At 43.1% G+C, this 21,112-nt stretch overlaps 1 protein-coding gene across 1 annotated transcript; it reads right to left on the minus strand.

Annotated features, from left to right (window-relative positions):
• Positions 1 to 14,701: 14,701 nt before the first annotated feature.
• Positions 14,702 to 20,912, minus strand: LOC137137381 (cytosolic beta-glucosidase). The gene is made up of 5 exons (XM_067523587.1): positions 20,218 to 20,912; positions 18,574 to 18,798; positions 17,654 to 18,456; positions 17,064 to 17,187; positions 14,702 to 16,524 (listed from the first exon to the last, which is right to left on the minus strand). Exons 1-5 carry the CDS (start codon positions 20,270 to 20,272, stop codon positions 16,334 to 16,336), a joined length of 1,398 nt encoding a protein of 465 aa, XP_067379688.1. The 5' UTR covers positions 20,273 to 20,912; the 3' UTR covers positions 14,702 to 16,333.
• Positions 20,913 to 21,112: the final 200 nt, after the last annotated feature.

Raw genomic sequence — 21,112 nt, forward strand, 5'->3', positions numbered from 1 at the left:
TGTTTTCGAGGGAGTTAAACTCCATAAGGCAGACGGTCGGCGTATGAAAATTTCATCACTGTAAAACTCCCCCCACGCGGAAATAGGTATGGGAGGTGGAAGGGAGGGCACAGCAAGCCAAAAGGCCATTAAAATCTGTGATCATTTATTTCCACTCGCTCCTCTAATCCATCTCTCAGGGGAATGGTTCTGTCCTTATCCACCCAAGGCTACCAATCTATTCTCCTCTCTGTCTCCATGCATCAGAATGAACCTGTGAAACAGTCAGACATGCTCTCTTTCTCTTTTACCCCCCTTCTATTCGTCCGTCTCTCGCTACTTCCAAACTCCTTTTCCGATTTGCGTTTTTTTATTTTTTTAAATCTGTCCTCCTACTGTGTTCACCCTCCCCTCCATCGGTTTGCCTCCGTGTCTTTCTTTTTCTCACCTGTCCTCTGCCTCAACGCTCGTTCCTTCCTCCCTCTCTTTCTCTCTCCATTTCACTGTGTCAGAAACGTCCAAATGAATCCAATTCAAATCATATCCAGAAAATAGGGAGCAACAACAAGACTTTGTCAATGGCAATTTAATCCGCGGTGAGCAAGGTGTATGTAATGCTGTGCATGTTCCAGGAAGCTGTCTGATTACATTTGGATTTGTGCAGATCTGGTGGCTGCTCACTTGTAGAGAGAGAAAAAATTACACAGAAAGAGACAGCTGACTCATTTTTCACAATATACTTTAATTTTTCATCTTTGATTTTTTTTTTTTATGCCGCAGATTTGTTTTTCAGAGAGGTATGTTTATTTAAGTTTTGATGGATTTGTTTTGCTCAAAAACACATACGCCTATGTGTGCATGAGAATGATGTGTGCCCCCAACCCCCCCACCCCCAATCTCTTACCTTGTATTTTCAGAAGATAAGAATGAGGGGTCTGAAGCATGCAGCTCATCATTCACTATCTCAGTAGTCATGAGAAAGTCAGAGAATAAAAGCATTGCCTCAAACCAAGGTCCAATCACCCATAAGGCTGGAGTCCCAAGGTTAGTCACTGCGCTGCACTGTCACGTCAAGAAATAAAAAACATTCCTTACTAATGGCTGCCACAAAGCCTCGCTAAAAACAGAGTGAATAATTATAGGCCTTTAATAAGCTATGCGTAAACTGCTACTGTCACCAACCAGGTGAAGCAGATGATGGGGAATCAGGGTGTTCATTTTGGCTCAGATGTCCCCAAAGGCAGACAAATGGCCTTTCTGACTCGTGCTCACATTGGATTGGCTGCCAGAAATCCTAGACAAAGAGGTCTATGATCTGAGCCCGTCCAAATTCCACCAACATAATTGGTGTAATCGTGTGATGAATTGCAGTCATTTAGTATTTTTCACTATCGGCAAGCTTCAGCAATTTTCCTTCTAAAGGTATATCCATCCGAGTTCATTGGGTATCTTCTTCCAGTCAAGTTAGGAGAGGACCGGGGTGATGTTAAATATGTACAATTGAGCAAGTAATTAGATTAATAAGGTCTAAATGAGCACCAGGCTAGGAACTGAAACCCAAAATCCCTCATCCTTAGAGAGTCTGGAGTGAAACGCATTACACTGTCTGTTCAAAGTTTAAATGGAGCCTGAAAAAAGTTTCCACGCTGCGGCTGCTTTGCTCGTTTCTCCCCCCTGGCAGACTGCAATTCCCCCCTGCTCATCTCTCTGTTCACCAGACTAAGAAAGAGATGTTCAGCAGAAGTAATAATGAAGCAAAACTTGTGAAGCTCTGCAAGGGGGGGAAAGGGGGAATTAGATAAGAAGAGGCCCTTTAGGATTACTTAACACTATTCAGTTTTTTGGCTGCAGATTTTCTTTGATTCAGGTAGTTACAATGTCATACACAGCCCTTTTATAGCCTTTAGATCTCATTGATTAACGTTTGCTGAATGGACAAACTTAACTAACTCCAGAGGTGGCAAAGGGGGCTCCAGAATCTTCTCTGCAAAGCATGGCTAAAGGAAAATTTGTCATATTCTTTCATCCCTTACACACCCTCCCCTTCAGCATTAGCATCCCTGCATCCTTAAATTGAAGTGTTTGTCAACATGATTGACAGCAGCACTTGTGGTTAGACTAATTCAAAAGACCTCGCCAACTATCATTATATCACCAAAGGTGGGAGTTTAATTAACCCTTTAACCCCCATTAAACCTGAAAATATGTTATAGAGAATTTCAAACATCATAACTTTGCTGGAAGGATTTCACAGCCCTATATGGACATTGTAGTTTGAGTTATGTCTATACTCCTACTTTGATGGTGAAAGTTCAAATTGGAGTAACATTGTCGTCACATATATGAATTTTGAATCTTTTGAAGATACAGTATATACAGTGTATTATGTTCCACCTGTGTAATGTTCCGCCTCTGTTGTGTAGTGGAAAACGAGGAGAAGTCAAGCTTTAGCAGGCTTTAGAAACATGAAAGTACTGGAGGAGGGCCCCGGCTCCTTGGGGGAAGTATGGGACCCCAAGGAGCTGGGGCAAAACATGAATGCAAAACAATTTAGTGCAGGTGTGTGTGTGTGAGTGTAGGGTGAAGGCTGCTATCATCAAAGATACCCCATACTTCCAGTTGTTTTTCCTCCTCCTCCTCCTTCTTCTTCTTCTTCTTCTTCTTCTTCTATGCTGACCTGACATGGATTAATTACAGCCCTGCACAATTTACACCCTGCTTGAACTGTGGCAGAGAAAAAAAAGAGAAAAAAAGAACGGTTGAAATGTGAGCCCAGTGGCAGGACGTTAGAATGCTGAATTGCTTTGTGCTGCACGTGCGGCGTCTCTATTGCCTTTGCAGGGAGCATGTTTACGAGGCCCAGACTCAGAGGTGAACTCCCAGGCCTTAAAATGACAAAATGCCCTCACTTACATGAAGACAGCTGAAATGCTTTATGGACTAAACAGGATGTTTTTCGATTTCTGTCTCTCACAAGCTGCGATCTTATTAAACTTATTGAGAAATGAACGCACACAATTAAGTGCATTCAATTCATATGGTGTTTTACTGTAATATTGTTTTCTAAATCCGTCAGATCGAAATTCGTGTAATACATGTCATGGTGGAACCGATGTCCACGCCCACACGAAAAGCGTGCAAAAAATATCTTCTTATAGAACATGCGCTTTGAGGCGTGCTTATTGGGAAGGCAGGATTAGCAGACACCTCAGCCCGAGCCAGCCTGGCGCTGCCAAGGAGGTGTCAGCAACAACTGGCAAAGCAGGCGCTCGGCCAGCCCGCCTGGCTGTCCTGCCTATGAATGGTGCTTTTGTCAAAGGTGGCAGTGAGGACACTTGAGAGGGACGCAATTAACACCACCTAAAATTAGAACTCATGACCCTGTGCATCTGGCCTTTTCCTGAATACACTATTATTTAGGACACTTGAAAAAGCTTTCATTTGGACAAGGTGGTGCACAGGAGTGTGTATGTCGGGTGCGCCACACATCAGAGGACAGAGAGAGAAAGTCCAGGCGGTCACCAGAAGACACTCTGTTGAACTAGTAGGGAGCAATCAAGACGAGGGAAAGCGTTTCGGCTCAGAGTGACCAGAGGATCAATGCACTAAAAGGCAGAGCCAAAGGTTAGTGGAAGCTCAGGGATTCACTAAGACAGCCACCAGGACAGCAGACAGTCCACACAGTCCATAGCTACGCTGATCAGCCACAACATTAATACCACCTGATGGTGTTAATGTTGAAGTGGACAGGATTCAGCCCGGAAAAAAAAAAACTATGTAATGCTGTCAATGATCGACAGGTGTCAGATAATACGTCCGACTTCGTTTTATTATTTACGTTTTAGTCAAACAGGACATCTCTAAGTTTCCAGATCACATTTCTGTAAAAATATTTAAATAATGTTTGTCGCAGATAGGATGCACGAAAACAACAATTCTTGATGCTCATCTCTACACAGAGGCTACGTTGGCTCGAGGACAGAGCTGCTGATATATCGGTCTGGACACCTGCTTTGAATACCACTTCTGTTGAGTGGCATATTTGGCAGACAGCACCCAAAGCTGCAGCTTTTTTAGTGGGCAAACTGACAAAGGAATATCCTGTTCACAAGACCTAAAATTTCACCTTTCGCTTGAGTTTGGCACATTTAGCTTTAATCTTATATCTCCTGTATTTTGCTCTAACCTTTTTAGACGCGACGTCCTTTCATAATTTCCACTTTCATCCATTGCATCACATTCATTTTACCCCTTGTTTTTTTTTTTTTTTTCATTTCTCTCCATCAACCCTTCTCCTTATTTTCCTCTTTTAGAAGGCTATACTATCAAACTGTCACACAAATCCAACTGAATTATAGATTTTCCAAGGGGTATGTTAGTGTGTTTGGCAGTGAGATACAGTTATGGCAGGAAATAAACAAGATGCCTACGAAATTGAAAAGAGGGGAGTTTCCCTGCTGTGCATTCAAATTGGTTGCCGCAATTTTGACAGGCCACTGTCGAGCACGTCTGCGGGATTAGAAGGCCCTGAGATGCTGTTTATTTGTGTCCGTTCATTCGCCTCACTTTTGTCCACAGCTTATCATCCCCTTCCTCAGCCACTGCTGGCACCCAGCCACACTATTAGGGCTAGAGAACTTCTGTCAGGAAGCACTGACCCTCAAGTCATTCCCTTTTTTGATGTGTTCCCTCTCCGTAATTGTTGCTCCACAGATCCAAGCTGTGGATTTATCACTTGGATTATCCGTACTGCTTGACAGCTACATTGTAAATTTTGCGGCCTCTTCCAATTTATCTCACCAGTAATGTAAAGGTGGACAATATAAATGCCTCACTTTGCTTGCATTGTTCTAAAAGATACGGTGTCTGCAGTGATCAGTGTTATAATAACTCTGGAATTTGTTGTGGATTTGTTCCCATATCCAGTTAAATGCACGGAAAAATATCAAAAAGCATTACTCACACGCAATCTTCTGCTCATTCCTCCAGTCAAAATAGCGCTGTACAAACACAGAATTACCCCCCTTCGTGCAGCCTCTATTTTCCCTTGGATCGCCGGACGCCAAACAGGCAAGAAAAATGACCAGCATGTTCTCCCTACTCCCCTGAGAAGTAAGTCCTATACACAGGGATGTGGCTATTACTTATCATCATCAAAAAGTGCTTGTTTGGTGATAATAAGGGCCTGGGATAGAAATCTCAGCTAAAGGGAGGGAGGGGACTACCTGAGGTAGCAACAGAGGAATCCTTCCTCTGCTTACCCCAGCATTTTTTGCTTCGCTGTAAAACACGGGACCGGCTCTAAGACCCAGCTTACCCCAGAAATAGAGGAAGATAGGAAAAACTGTTATTAGCCATGGTTAAAAGGACAAAATAAGATAAAGAATAACTGACAACAACTTCAAATTTGCTTACTGTGCAAGAGACAATCGCCAGGGAATAAAGGGAGAGGGTATAATAAAACATTAGCTTGTAGAGTCTTGTTTTTATCTAATATTCTTGCGTGTGCAATAGTAAACGGGAAAGTAATATTGCTTTAGACAGAAAAGCTGTCAATTTGTCAGGCACACTTTGAAGGACTTAGAGTATAGAGCTTTTGAGTGAACACACTTTATTATGTATTCTATCTCCACAGTATTTAAGCTGAAGCATGATCAAATTGCTAATAGCAACATGCAGCCCAAAGGGAAAGTCAGCACCTGAACTCCCGGCTACACATTTGTTTGACATTTTTGCAGTGGGCCAGGAGGACTGTGCACCTATGAGGACAGCGGGACAGCTCACAATTCGACATGAAACGTAACTCTCATCATGCTATGTGGGAAGACGGTCCATGCAAGACATAGATTTAGGGTCATGTGTTACAGTTCCAGCAGGGGTCACGCTCGATAATAAGCCCTATTGTGATGCAGGGCCAGCGAGCCTTATCTGAAATAGTTCTCGATAGCGTTGCGCGCAGCTCCTCGCCTCCCTTTGCAGGCAGTTCACGTTCCTTGTTTTGCTTTATCTATCGCCATTCAGCTATTCGAGTTTGACACTAGGTTCATGACCACTTCAGTTCACCTCCTGGTATCTGATGATTCTATCGCTCACACTCCCCATAATTTATTCTGAAGAGACAGGGGATACGTGTTGGTGAAAAGGCACATGTCCCATCTGATTGCAAGGTCTTCTTGAGAAATTGCTGCAGTCGACATCAGAGCTTGTTCAAATATATTTGTTTCCATCTGGTTATTGTGGCTAATCAGAAGGCAACTGTTAAATGCTGAACGCTGGAAATCACTCGTGAAATCAAGTGTTTATCTGTCGCTCAATGGCATGAAACTTCAGCATAATGGGAAGTTCCTCATCAGCACATCTTTAACTCCTTTAGATCCTTTATAAATAATATTTGGGAAAATTATATGTGTAAGGAGACAGAGTTCTCGAAATAAAAAAAAAACTGGATGAAAGACGAAATTAAAGAAACAAAAAGACCGACAGAAGGACCTGACTCGCCACGAGCACTTCTCAGTTTTGTGCAGATTTCTCTGCTGGTCGCAAGCGCTAAACCTATACCTGTAGGACAGAAGGGGAGGAAGGAGGAAGAAAAATTGAGAGAAAGAAATAAATATCTATTTAAAAATAGCCTCTCAGCGTGGGGAGCAGAGATTTGAAGATATTATCCTCAAAGGCTGCTGTGAGTGAGGCCGCGAGAAGGGAAGGCTGTCTGCAGTGAAATATGAAAGGCACATACTCCCTGACAGCCTATGGCTTTTCCTGATACTGCCAACACCAGCCCACTGGAGTGATCCATAGACTCTTTGTGGAGACTTGTGATATAAATGCTGAGGGCTAGATGTTGAAGATCCTCAACTCGCTGCCGCCCCACCCTCGATCGTCATCCTTCGCCATCGCCTTGCCTGCCGCACGGGGGGAATTTGTTATGTTCCCTCGTGAGCGCTTGCCTCGGAAATATCAGGATGGTAGACGGGGGGCAAGTCGACTGACTTGTCCTTGTCCCTTTTCAATTTGACAAGGCAAGCAGCCTTGGGGACTTTCCAGTCTATTTTCAAATTGACCATTTATAATCAGTTTTCTAAAGGAGAAAGAGAAGGGGTGGAGGAGTGGAGCTGGCCCTGTGTTACTGTGAAAGGTATAGAACTGGGCGGTGGGAGATGATAATACAGCAGCATGTTGTCAGATGTGTCAGCGGGTAACGTGAATGAAGAATAGGGTGTGGGTGCATAAAAGGAAATGCACAGTGGGGAATTGACCCGTGTTCAAAAAAGAAAGGGGGGATAGGAAAAGAAATGCATCCTAACAAGCAAATAAACATTTACGGCCTCGCTTTAAAATATGCATCACCTCTCCGTGAACCCAAATCAGAGGAAAAAGTTTAGCTGCCGATGGCTGAAACCTCCCAGAAAGAACAGGCACCCGTTGTCCATTTTTATTCCGACACCAATGTGACTGCATATATCAGCACCTGCAAGGTCAGACCGACTCGGGCGTGGCAAGTGTGGCGAGGGCCCCCAGCCCAGGAGGCGTTGCAGCATTCTGTCACACTGCTTGCTCCACCGCCACCACAGGATGACATTTCCACAAGATGGCTCTTCTGAATTATGCGCCCCAGCGGAAGGGTAAGAAGGGGAAGGGGGGGGGGGCGAAAAAAAGCTCATTTTCTGGGTGTCTGCTCTCGACCTGAAACCGCCACTTGTTTTCATCAGCGCCTTTTGCCGCTTATGCAAAACGATGTGCAGTGTAATAGGGGAACAATCAAGCCGGCCCACTGCTCCTGTTCTCCATGCCGCAGCCGGCTCTCTCTTTGGGCTGGAACGACACGGTGTCACCTCTACACTGGTCCCCGTCCTCCCCAAATTAATCCCAATTTGGCCATCAAGCACGGGGCCATCCAATAGGCAGACGGTAATTGACATTCTCAGGTGCGTGAGTTTTGTTTATTTAGTAATGCTGAGCCAAGGCCTTTCAACATGCATGGCAGCAGACCCGGTTTGCATACACCGCTTGATTCGGGAGACCTGCATGAGTGACTGCTCAGCAGCCTGTGGCCCTGTGGCATTTCAGCAGAGGACATTCCAGTAAAGATCCCCTCAGGTGTCAAGTGCCTTGGAAGGTGCGGATGGCAGCTGGAGGTCGTTTGTCCAGTGCATTGATTCCACCGTGACCCCATCGCGCTCTCCTCTAACTATTGATCTATCCCCCAAGACCCTTACACAATACCCATGCCACACAGGGGAATTAGAGCTCGGCCGTCAATGCGGCCTACGCTGAAATGAAAGAAATTCTCAATAGGACATCACACATCACTATATGGAAAAGGCGTTCTGCTGGCCACTTACCTCCGAGGTCATTGCAACAGTACGTGGAGTCCATTTGGGTTATTGGGATTCCGTGAAGCAGGGGAGTGGGAAGCTTATAAACATAAGAGCAGGGAATGGCCGTAAGTCATCACGGGTGGGGGTTCAGGGTGAGTGTGTGCGCACTGTGTTTTACCTCCACCGTGGGGACCGAATACCTGATTACAAACTTACATTATAGGGACACCACCTTGAAATCAGTGAATTTCACAGTGATGACATTGCTTAAGGTTAGGGTAAGGGTGGGTTTGGGTTGAGGTTATGATACATGTTAGCGTACCTCTCTTTGAAATGAATGTAAGTCAATGTGAAAACCCCTGCGAGGTGATAAAGACAAATGTGCGTGTTTGTGTTGAAGTGGGGGGTGTTGGCACTCATACATGGACTATCCTTTCCTGAATGCTTTCCCAGCCAGATCTCCCATGGCTTTTAGCATGTCACACAGGGCCATGAATCACCATTACGGCACCTACATTTTTACCTGGCCCCTCTAAGGCTTTTTCATTAGGGTAAAAGGGACCCCAGGCAGGCTCAGGCACGGTTGTTGAGGGGGTTGGTTGTGTATGTGAAAGGAAGGTCCAGGGATTTGGGCTGGGTGGGTTAATTACAATAACAATGGGGGCGGCCAAAAATAAAAACATGCCATGGCAGGGCTGCGCTGCTCTCATTTGTTTCAATAAGGTAAATTGATTCCCATGTCCTCTGGTGCCATTTGCATCGCATCCATTTAGTGTGCTGCTCTTGCCCCGCACCGCCGCATCCTCCGCCTTCCCCCTCCATTCGCTTCCCATGCGAATGGAGGGCAGGACGCACCGATCTTGCCGCACAGCAGATGCACGAGGAGACAAGCACATGCGTCCGCACACGCTCACATACCGTATTCTACCTGTTCGTGGACGTGCACGTACTGTACGCAAACACAGGGACACACATGCAACCAGTAATGAAGACATGACTTAAGCAGCACCTGTCAAAACCATAACCTCCCGCACATTTCATTTTGCCAGCTGCAAGATCTTGCAAATCAGAATGTTGTTAGTCTTGCTAGCATGAAAGCACTTTTGTCTGGCTATTGTTCCACCATAGATCTGATTCATTTGACTTTGGCTTTACTTTCCTCTCCTGAAACAACTCTCCTCCCTCCGGAGCACTTCCAAGTTTTTTATGGCGAAACTGTAGATTTACCGTTCGTGTGGGTTCGACAATTCTTCCAATAAAGCTGTACATTTGAACCACATCACATCTTTTGTTAGGCTGCTGTGCCATCCAACTAGTGCCAACAAGGTGACTGCGAGTTCATACGGTTGTGTGACAACTGATCCATCTCACCTACACTGCTGTCTTTGCTTGGCTACTGTGCACAGTAAACGCAGCGCTGCCCACTGGCCAGTGATTCAGCCCTCACCTGGGGTTGCATCCCTCTCGTCTCCGTCGCTGCCAATCAGCCTGCCACCGACCCCAGTTTCGGTATACAGCGCTGTCTGTTGCTATCACGTACACACTCCCACTCCTCACTCCCATCACCCGTCAGCATCAGGCAAATGAGTGACGACTGGGACTGTTACCTGAATGTCTGCGTGACAATAGGCCTGCAGGCAGAGAGAGAGAGAGAGAGACAAAGGCAGCAACTCTGCCACACACGTGCATAACACAACACAGCAGCTGAACTTCATTATCTGTTGTACAATTAGCTGGCAGCCATAGATGTGTAAAGATGTGCAAAACAATGCACCCAACCTAGTAACTTTACAGTGTGCGTATCTGAATGTATGCAAGTCACGACATTACTTTTCACTTCATGTCATTTCACACATGCAGACTAGATAAAATGCTGTGATCCAAATGAGATTACACCTGAGTATGTCCATACAACATAGAACAAATACCTAGGGTGCATATGATTATGCGTCCAATCCAGCTTTATAGCAATTTCAGCACTTCTTTCAAAATGACAACATTCACCAAAGAGCTTATTCTCCAGTTAGTACTAAACTTACAAATATACAGTACATTGCAGAGAGAAATTGCTACCAAAGGTCTCACAACCACCTCCTTGAATCAGCAATAAGCAAATCCCATTAAATCCCTTTTAATTGGGCCTCGTTCAGGCAAATCCCGACTGCTTGGGAACAATGTAGAAATATAGATTCTGATCACTTCAGGGAGGTGGAACAATCCCTTCTTTCCCCGCCTTCCTATAGAGTGAATATCACGCATGCTGCAAGTGTGGGATGCTTACAGGCCAGGAGGGTGCGTTTGCCTTCTAACGCTCCATCTGCAGGTTTACACAAGCAGATGTTTTACCTCGTGTTCAACTTCCCTGGCACACAGAAACACAAACACATTTCGAGTATGCCACAAGATTTATAACAATAAAAGTCTCCCCAAAAGGCAGTGAAATGCACCAACCATTCCCCGTGCAGCCTTGAACTCTGGCTGATCTGCTATTTGTTACCTTGAGCACTTGGCAAAACAAAAAACGGCTACAGCCCAAACACTTGAGAGGGCTTATTGCTCACGTTGCCTCCAAGTTCGGTGCTTTTTTTTTTACTGAAACAAACCATCACATTTAACCTCGCTGGGCAACAGACTGAAAATACCTTGATCCAATTAGGAACAGGTTTGTTTACTCAAGTACACATGCTTAAATTGGTAATACCAGCAGGTAATTATTCAGCTCCCCCAACCCACCCCCTTGCAGAACAATTGAACGGGATCTGGAAACATTGTGAGCACAACAACTGAGTCACAGGTTTGGGCACCAAAGGATGATGATTATGGTAATCCAACAATGCCAAAGCTCTGTTGTATGTCACCAACTTTTGTTGCAAACTCATGACCTTATTAACCTTCCTAATCCTCCACTGGGTTCCCATGATAAGGGGCTTACACATGCACACAAGCATGCACAAGCACCCCAACATTTTCACTTTGATGCCCAGCACAAGAGCCACAGCCACCTGTTTTATCCTGCTCACACTGAGGTTCTCTGCATAATATCAGCACAGGCCCTTGAGTCATCCAAGACAATTAACGCTCTCCCTTAGATCAACAGTGGGGGAAGGAGGTGAGAAAAAAAAAAGTGGATGGCAGCGTTTGGAGCAGAGGGCCCTCCCAGTGTGGACACATGAGAAAGCAGGTCTGATTGGTATTAAGTGGTGAGATTAAAAAGGCATCTCATAGGTCAGGTCAGCTGGTGTTCATTTGAATGCATTACCAGGGTCCAAGGCTAGATAATTCTCTCATTAGCGCCACTCAAACCCTGAGTGACAACACGGGTGAGAAGGGAGCATGTCGTACAACACTTAGAGTTAATTAGTCCACGCGCACTGTTGCTCTGCGCAGCACGCTGCATCTACTCTCTCCCCTTACACTTGAAATGGTCTGATCCACAAAAAAAAAACAAAAAAAAAAATCAAAGATGAGCAGCAGCATTTTGAAGAAATCACCAGTTCATTCAAAAAAATACCTGAGGGCAGGCAACATGTGCTGCATGAAGTAAAAAAAAAAAGTTTGACTGTAGGCATTTTTGCAAAATTACATTTTTTTTTTTTAACGACGAGCTTTATTTTTAATGCTTTGTACATCTTTTGAAAGTAACTACTGTAATAGAGTAATGATAAGTCTCAGATAGATGATCTACATAAGTTTTGCATTGCATTTGTTTTCATCTGCATGACAGGGAGAAATGAGGAAAAGTGTAGCAGAGGCTGACAATGGCAATTCTTAAACTGAATAATACACAAAGAGCCTTAAGCGCTATTTCATTTATTTTCGCGTTTATGGTCTGTTTTATTGTTTTCTAGCAGCCATTTAGGAAATGTTTCGTGACCAGGCACCTTTCCGTGTCCTCGGGGGTTGGAATCAATGTGAGCAATAATCCCTCATTGCGTGAACACTGTGAGTACAGTGAGCCAAATTAGTGATGGTCTTGTCATTGGCGTGTCCGATTTCTTTAGAACATTGTGGCTGCGTCTCTAGATGTCAACACTTAACTGGCTGGATGTTATTACAAAGGCGAACGATGGCACGCAGTGTGAAAACAAGATGGAGCGCAAGGATGGAGTTGTACCTTAGGTTTTGATCGAAGTATGACTTGAAAGGCCAAATGTGGAATGAAGCACATTTCATTTTCAGACAGGTAGGACCCACAGGTGTCTGTTCTCCAAAGATTTAGAGGATACATTTTTTTCACTCTTTTTTTTTGTTGATGACATTGTGTTTGCATATTGGGATCATGAGGTTATATCCACATCATTAGTCTCTCTGCTTGGATCCGGGCCTGATAACCAAAACCACCATCAGAGTTATAGTCCCTTTGGTTCTAAAGGGTTCTGTAAATTGTCTTTTTCCCTTCCTCACTTATGTTCCCTCGCATTCCTACCACCGTTCCCATGAGAGACGGCGCTCGGCTCATTGGCCACCACACACATGCTCACAGAGGGGGGGTTCTCTCTCGCCACCACTGCTGGGCTTACCCACCCAACACACACCTACAGATGCCAGAATACCAATCACTGCATGTGCCCCCCGCCCCCGCATCCCCGCCCCCCAACTGAGCACACAGGGTTAGCTGAATATTCTAGGAGCTTTCAATTTTTTAGGCAGGTCTGCGAACCCCCTCCCATCACGGAGCGCCATCACACTCAAGGGAGTTAGAATTTCGACAGTCGTTAGCAGGGTCATCTGCAGTCCCTCAGGGAGGACGTCAGAAGAAAAGGCTTGAATTGCCTTTCTCTCTTTTTATTCTCTTTTCATCTCCCCGCTTTAGTTCTCTGTGTGGGTCTGTCATAATTCCACTTCCTGTCTTCAAGGCCTAGCAATATTCATGCCCCTTAGACTTGTCTCTGACGGCAAATTCATCAATCAAAGACGAGGTCTTCCAAAGCACTTTTTATAACTCTGATGTCACGCTTCTTAGGCCACTGTCAAAAGTGGTGACAGAGCTCCAAACCGCGGGTTATGCCACAGTAAGGCGTTTATCCACTTGTATAATGTGCCTTGGTGCTCACAGAGGATCAAATATGGGATGTGGTGAAAATGGCTTCCAGCTGAAAGAGAAGGAGGGGGCTGTGCACAAGATGGAAGGGGTAAAAATGAGAAAACATTTCTTCTTCTAACTCTTTTGCACTAATATGAATTCCCAGTGAAATGTCTGGCGAAGTAGGTCAATGGGATTTAAAAAGTTTTAGCTGTTCTTTTTTTTTTTCTTTCTCCCCCCTTCCTCCCTTTCTCCACATACTCTCTTGTCAATGGAAAATGAGCAATGCGATTAGGAGAGGGAAGGATGATGAGCTACAGAGAGTGAATGAAAAGGAGCAAGAGAAAAGACAAGAAAAAGACAGAAGACAGGCTGAGTGGTGGTTTGGGGCCTCTCACAGGTCCCTCACCAGCTGACTGAGAGACCCAGACAAAGGAAGGAAGCGGAAAGGGGAGAGAGAGATTCGTATCGGCGCTCTAGAGGAAGGGAGTGGCTGATGTGTCTTCATCTAGATATTGAAGCAACAATCTAATCATTTCTCCAGGGAATATGCATATGAGGGTAATCAGTAAATAGAAAAAAGGTAATTATTTCCCATAAGTCATACCCTTTGTACCTGTAAGCACTGCACTGATACACAAGATTATTTTCTTATAAGTCACGATGAAGATAGTTTATGAACAGCCAAAAAAATGTTGTCAATTTAGAATACGTAAATGAATGTCCCAGTTATTGAATATTTCATAGTGCCTATCAAAATATAATGAGTTAACTTTGCTTAAATACAAATGGGCCCCTCTTGGTAATTTGGCAGAATGTTCCTAGGGGCAAATCTCTGCCAGTGAATGTGATTGAATGTCACAATTAAACGTACTAATTCATTGTCAAAAGCAACTTATCTATACACATGATATATTTGGCGCTTAATTGGAAAGCACATGAAGAAATGGTTTCTTTGGTGACTTTCTACATCGCGGCTTAATCCAAATAAATTCTGCCCGCTGTAATGAATTGAAGTTGAATATTAGTCGTTGGCTATTAAAGAGCCTCGAAGAGTGAATTATTTAAATGCTAATTAATGTTTTAAGCTTCCCAACCTCCAATAGGCACATATTATTCCTCAGCCCCCCCCCCACCAAAATGGCTAATTTCAACATTCACTAAGTGCAGACTAACTTCTTGCTCATATTTCATTCAATCAATTCAGCAGCAGCAATGCTTCTTTTACCGATGCAGCTACCTCCGGCCAGTGATAGAGAAAGATGGAATGCATCAATAATGGAAGACAGACAGTTGAATTACTGCTCAACTCTTAGCTAGGAATGCATCATGGGAAATGCTTCAAACCTGACACAGGTAAGATACAATTCAGTTGTTTTGGTTTTTGCCATTAAATAATTGTTTTTAATGACACAATACTTAACTTTTGACCCATTGTGAATTGTTTTGTGCCCTTTCACCGCATATTCTGCATGTGAGAGACTGCCGGCAACCTCAGACATAGCCACAGACATCAGATGAACTTCATCAGTGTTGAAACAGTGTGAGATGGGGTTCAACTTTGTGCTCAAAGCAGTCTGCAAAGAAGTTCTAATGTGAGCGGCAGTAGCATTATTCATGGTTTCACAATAGCTTGTTATTCATCATAAGACAAAGGAGAATCTCACTCGGCTTGACATAGATGGAGGAGGGCCACAAGGGTATTATTCACATCTGTTGAAAACAGTATGCACAGCCAACTGGATGTCACGATACACCATGCTTATTTATGCAAACAAAGTCTCCCAACACACAATATAAATGACATTTTCCTTCACATCAGAGCATAAATATTAATTGTGTTAAATCTATGATGTATTGTGTTTAGGGAGCTGCTTTGGTTGTTTATTGTTACACCAAATCGGATGCATTTTATTAATCAAAGCAACACAGGATGTGACACCATATTGTGAAGCGCAGCACAGATTGTGGCCGGTGTCAAAACTGCGGTTTCCTCAAGAACCACACGGTGTCAGTGTAGGCTCACAAACAAGATGTTATCAAATTGCTTTTTTTTCCCCTGGTTTCTATTTCTTGTTTATGCTATGTCATTGAACCTGAACCTGGAACCTTACAAAGTATAATCTACAATATATCTCTCAATATAGGCCCCTCAGCAAAGTACAACTACAGTGCTTCCTTTAGCACTTGATTTAAATAATCCAGAGAAAATCAACAGAAAGCTTGTGGGAAGCTTGTTGCCTTGTTCCCTCTTAAAAGTAAAGATTTTGCACAGCTGTCTGGGGAAAACAAACGGCATTACGCTCTTCCCGTGGCAGGACATCTGTTGCTTTCAGCTGGCATCCCTTACGAATCTACTGAAGTGTGCTCTGTGCAGCATGGCAGAATTATGTTAACCAAGTTGATGATTGTATTTCATGTTTTTGATGAGCTCTTTCTCATGTGGGGAGTGTGGCTCACTTGCATTTTTAGCTTTTATGGCCATATGGTTTTTCTGGTTCAGCTTAAGGTTACTTTATTTGTGCCCGTAGGTAGATTTGTTTTGCAGTAAAAAGAAAAGTCAAACACCTGCTGACACACAATTGTTCAGACAAATACACACAAACAACGTAGTACAACTGCTTAAATATCCAGTCAATTTTATTCAGTCAATTCAAAACTGGTGGCAGGCATTTCCTAGTAAATATTTCTCAGGTTTTTAACTACATTATTAATTCATTATGTGAATTAATAATGCCGAGCATTGCCTGTTCTCCTTTATCGGTCCCCTGGTGGGGGGTACATCAAAGACGTCTAGCTCGTAGGTAGATTACAGTGAAGGAAAAGATCTTAGATGTGTAGACAGCCTGCAGTAACTACGTCACTCAACCCTTATGCTCGAGAGGTGCATGAATGTACAGCGGCACAAAGCTGTGTTGTTATTTGATGTCCCGAACTGTTAAAGACTCAGACGGCGTTTGCATGCATTGGGCATGAGCTGCACCAGCCTGGGCTTACAGCTGCCTCGGCCCCCTCAGTGCTTGTATTTCATGATAATCTTTGTATACTCTTGCCCAGAGCGGTATATGGTGCGAGGTCGCTTTCCATTGGAGAGGTCCACATGGAACAATCCGAAACGAACCCTGAATCCATCAGCCCATTCAAAGTTGTCCAGCAGAGACCACGCAAAGTATCCACGGACATCGACCCCGTCTTCTTCGATAGCTATGTAACACAGAATTAAAATGTAAACAGAAGTTACACTTTTGTGCATGTATGAAGATTTAATGCCTTAATCTTTTATATATATATATGACTGCACAAAAAACTGCACAAATGACAATTATTAAAAAACTAACAATTATTGTTTTGTGTTGCCAAAGCTTAAGAAAAACATCTGGCACATCTAAGATTTCTTTATTTGACTGTGATAAGCCATGAATTCTAAAACAAAGATAAAATTTAACATAACTTGAACACAGCATTATGAAAAATACTGTTGCACCAATTTTTTATTTAAAAGGCAAAATAAAATATACACAATTATTTAGTGAATAATAAGGGCTTGTGTATGTATAATATTCATACACCTGCCTTTCGTGCTGTCTTTGAAAGTAACATATAATAAAAAGCTGCTGAAGGGTGTCGATCATACCTTTGGTCCTGCTAATTGTTATGCAACTGGCAGCTTCTGGACTAAGATAGAAATTTAAAAACATTCAAATATAAACTATTAACTATTACAGTACAGATTCAGTCATTACCTTTAGCCATTTCCATGATGGTGTCTTTGTAACACCCACAACGCTGGACATCCTCAATTTGCAGTGGTCCCACCTGAGAGAAGCCATTCTCTGTAATGTAGACTGCTGGGTTGTTGAAAGTGTCCTGCAAGTCACGGGGCAAAAATCATTGTCAAACAAGGCCTCACGGCTGTCACACATTCCGGGGAGAGACAGATTGGTCTACAGAGGACGGTTTAGGTGCATTTCTGTGGTGCCAGGATCGAACTAATGGCCTGCGACAAGTCACAACAGCAGGAAACTGCTCGTTTGCAAACACCTTTCGACAAAGTAACTGGTTCATTCAACTCGACAGCACTAATGAAGCATCAGTGTGTTTCTGGAGGTGTTAAAGGGAGATTACTGCATACAAAATCAATAGCAAGGCACCAAACAAATGTCAGTGTTTTCTCGTTTGGTTGAAGGCGATTTGTCTTGTTGTTGGTCAGTTCAGTTTTATGCTGAGAGACAAGAAAAATGACTTCACATTTCAACTGATTAAATGCGCAGTCAAAATGTTTTTTCTTCCTGTGTTTGATTTAGCGATGAGGTTTGAGTTAGGTGTCGGTTACCTTGATGTACTTTAGAAGGTTCCTTAAGCCATTGGGCACTACAGCCTGCCAGGACACCCCACAGATGGGCCAGGACGGATCCAGAACTTCTTTAGCATCTTGGTCGCTCTTTATGCACAGCATCTGCTCACAGCCTCCTCCTGCCTTGACTTTTCGGGATGTATAGTAATTCAGTGCGAAGAAATCCGCTGTGCCTAAAATGGCAGGTTCATCCTTCAAGAAACTTGGCAGCCTTGAGCCCCCACCGTATCCCATCTTCTTACTTTGAGCATCAATAGCTGATCTCATTATTTCTGGATAATCTCCAGTCACAAACACAGGCCAGGTAAACCATCCTAGTCCAAATGCGCGGGCACGTTCAGTAGCAGCAACGTCCTCATCGCAATCTGGGTTTAAAGGTTCCAGCCAATCACTGTTGATGGCCAGAGACACTGCACCCTTCTGCTTTGGTCTGTAAGTGGAGTTGTAGCTGTGCCAGGCCATAGCATGGGCACGCAGCATGTTATGGCCTACCAGGTAGGCCGTAATTCCCGGTTCCTTTAAGCCAGGGGCATGGATGCCGTCTTCGTGGCCAAATTTAGCACACACATACGGCTCGTTTATGGTGAGCCAAAGTTTGACACGGTCACCAAATGTTTGGAAGCAAAACCGGGCGTAGCTGTCAAACAGTGTCACTATATCTGGTGATTTCCAGCCACCCTGGTCTTGGAGAGCTTGAGGCAGGTCAAAGTGGTAAAGTGTAATCATAGGTGTTACATTACAGGCCAGTAAATCATCAATCACCTTGTTATAGTACTGTACACCTGCAGGACACACAATCATTCCTGTTAATGGGTAAAAGGGTAAAACAGCACGACAACCGTAGAATAAGCAGTTTTGGATTTAACTCTGGCATGTTTGTGAAGGGAGTATGGAAATACCTTTTAGATTGACGTGCCGTGTGGTCCCATCAGGCAGGAGACGGGCCCAGGAGACAGACAGGCGATAGTGTGTCAGTCCAAGCTGCTGGATACACTCCAGGTCTTTCTCCCACAGCTCATAGCTGTTACAAGCCACATCTCCATCATGCTCACCAAACACTCTGCCTTTCTCGTGACAAAATGTGTCCCAGATACTTGGTCCCTTGCCATCTGCCTGCCAGCCACCTTAACAAGCATATTAAGGCGGTTTCGTTTCATAAAAGTAGGCATGATGTTGACATAAAGACAAATCACTGTAATGTTTCTATTGGGACTTTAAGTATGTCTGCGACATTGACCGAATTTATCGTGACTACTTTCTGGCTTACCTAAAGTAGAATTTATAGTTTTCATTTTGCTGTAATTTCACTACTGGCATAAACATAGCAGTCTGTAGATGTTTGTGTGTGGTCAGACCCGTGATGTAGTTCAAATTAGTCCAATGATTGTGCAAACTGTCAAACTTTACTTTGAAATAAGGTCACGGTCCGCATTGGCTTTAATTAAACATCACAGGACATTTATGAACACAATGTCTAAAAGGATAAAACGGCTCACTGTTTTGTGTCTTGTGCCAAGAGGGAGTTAACCTAGTATCATCCAAACCTGTGTGGCCTAATTTGATTTTGGCCTCATACAAAAGTCCTGTAATAAATCCGGTTATGGAGTCTATATTACGTCTAGATTGCCAGAGTTGTGCGTTTTCAAATCTGGGCAATAATTGCAACACTACAATGGTTGGAATACAATATCATCACAAATTAGGGCAGAGTCAGAACAGTTTATTATTACTGTTATCATTTTACTGTGTATCACTGTGTAATATGATAACACCTTGGAATCACTTCTTGCACAACAACCATAAAAGGTAATTTTTAAAACCCTATGCAATGCAATGCTGCAGTCTCAGCATAAGCAAAACTTTAAACTCAAACTTCACAGCTGTTTAAGAACATCATAGGGGAGGCTGCACTTTGCAAGCTACCTATTACTTCACAGTGGAAAGTGTTGAACTAGGGAGAAATCTAGTTCAAACTGCTTTGCAAAAGTAGTGTCAAAATTTTGTCAAAAATGCTACTCAGTTGTGCCTACTTGTTTACAGGTCACATATAAACCAAAAATCTAAAATACAGCACCTATAAGTGGAAAATGCAACAAATGTCGGGTTTGGTTTTGTATTCAATGTCTATGAGTCAGAAACCTGCCAGAAACTAGACTCCAATACTACTACTGATCCAAACAAAGTTTTTCAGATGGCCTGGTAACTTTTAGAACAGTGTGCATCAGCTTACCTGAACATGTCTTGCTAAATAGCAATAATCTATACTTATGACAAATTGACACATGAACTTTTCATCAATTTGGATCTAAAGCATTAATCCTACAGCCAAATGTTGTTCACAGGTGAGTGCAGCAAAATAAAACGACCCTGCTTGTATTTGCAGCAGCTCCTGCAAAGTGTAGCTAAATTACTAGTTTTATTACCATAGTTAACTACTTTTCAACACCGTTTATGGAATAAGACTGTACTGACTGATTTTGGTGACACTGTATCCAGTTCGCGCACGTTAATCAACCATTTATTAAACTTGTGGTGCTGTTTACCTTCTATCTGATACGCGGAAGTTGCTGCTCCCCAAGCAAAGTCAGGTGGAAACATCTTTCTAAGCGTTGGGACACTGACACCATGCAGCTCCAATGCGCCTCGGTGTATTAGGTTCAACTCGTGTGATGCACAAAATTCCAGCTAGTCGTCTTCACTTTATGCGTGAGCTGACGCTTCGAAGACGTAAGACAATGACCAGGAACTACTCCCACATGAGACGTTTGGTATCCAGGAAACACGTATGTAAGCTAGAGCTTTGACATATTAATGCTATTTCTCTTGGTGTGTATCTCTGTCGCTCATTTTAGCTGAAAATAAGACATTTCAATTTTAATTTTGTTTTTCACTTAAAATATGTTTCAAAAGTCTAAAGTCTACTTAAACTCTAAAAGCATTTGCACGATATACTCGCTTTTTGCTTTCTTTGTTTAATTTTTGATTCTTAAGGAGAGCCTCATTTATTAAATGGTGGTGAAATGCAAATTAATCTATATAGTTTTTGATATATAGTTAATTTAGTTTATGTTAATATAGTTTGTGTTCGATTTTTTTTTTTTTTGCTTGAAATTTTTGTGCACGACATGCAATCGCTGAGTCTTCCGAGGAGTTATTGAAAGCACCAGAGAAGACTGCAGTTTTGCGTGGTTACGTCAGCTCGAGGACGCTGTTGGCAGTCGATTTTGTGAGTTAAAAAAACTTTGTGAGTTTATGTTTATGTTACTTGAAATTGTGTATCATACATCAGAACAAGAAATGGTACAAAAGTTCTCAATAATGTTTAAGTTATAATGTTTAAGAATTTGATGTAATAACTCCATTATAAGATTTTGTCTTTGAGCATCACATCAACGTTCAAACGTAAAAACGTAACGTAGATTTACAACTTTATAGTAG

Source organism: Channa argus, chromosome 12, assembly GCF_033026475.1.
Source record: "Channa argus isolate prfri chromosome 12, Channa argus male v1.0, whole genome shotgun sequence".
Lineage (NCBI taxonomy): Eukaryota > Metazoa > Chordata > Actinopteri > Anabantiformes > Channidae > Channa > Channa argus.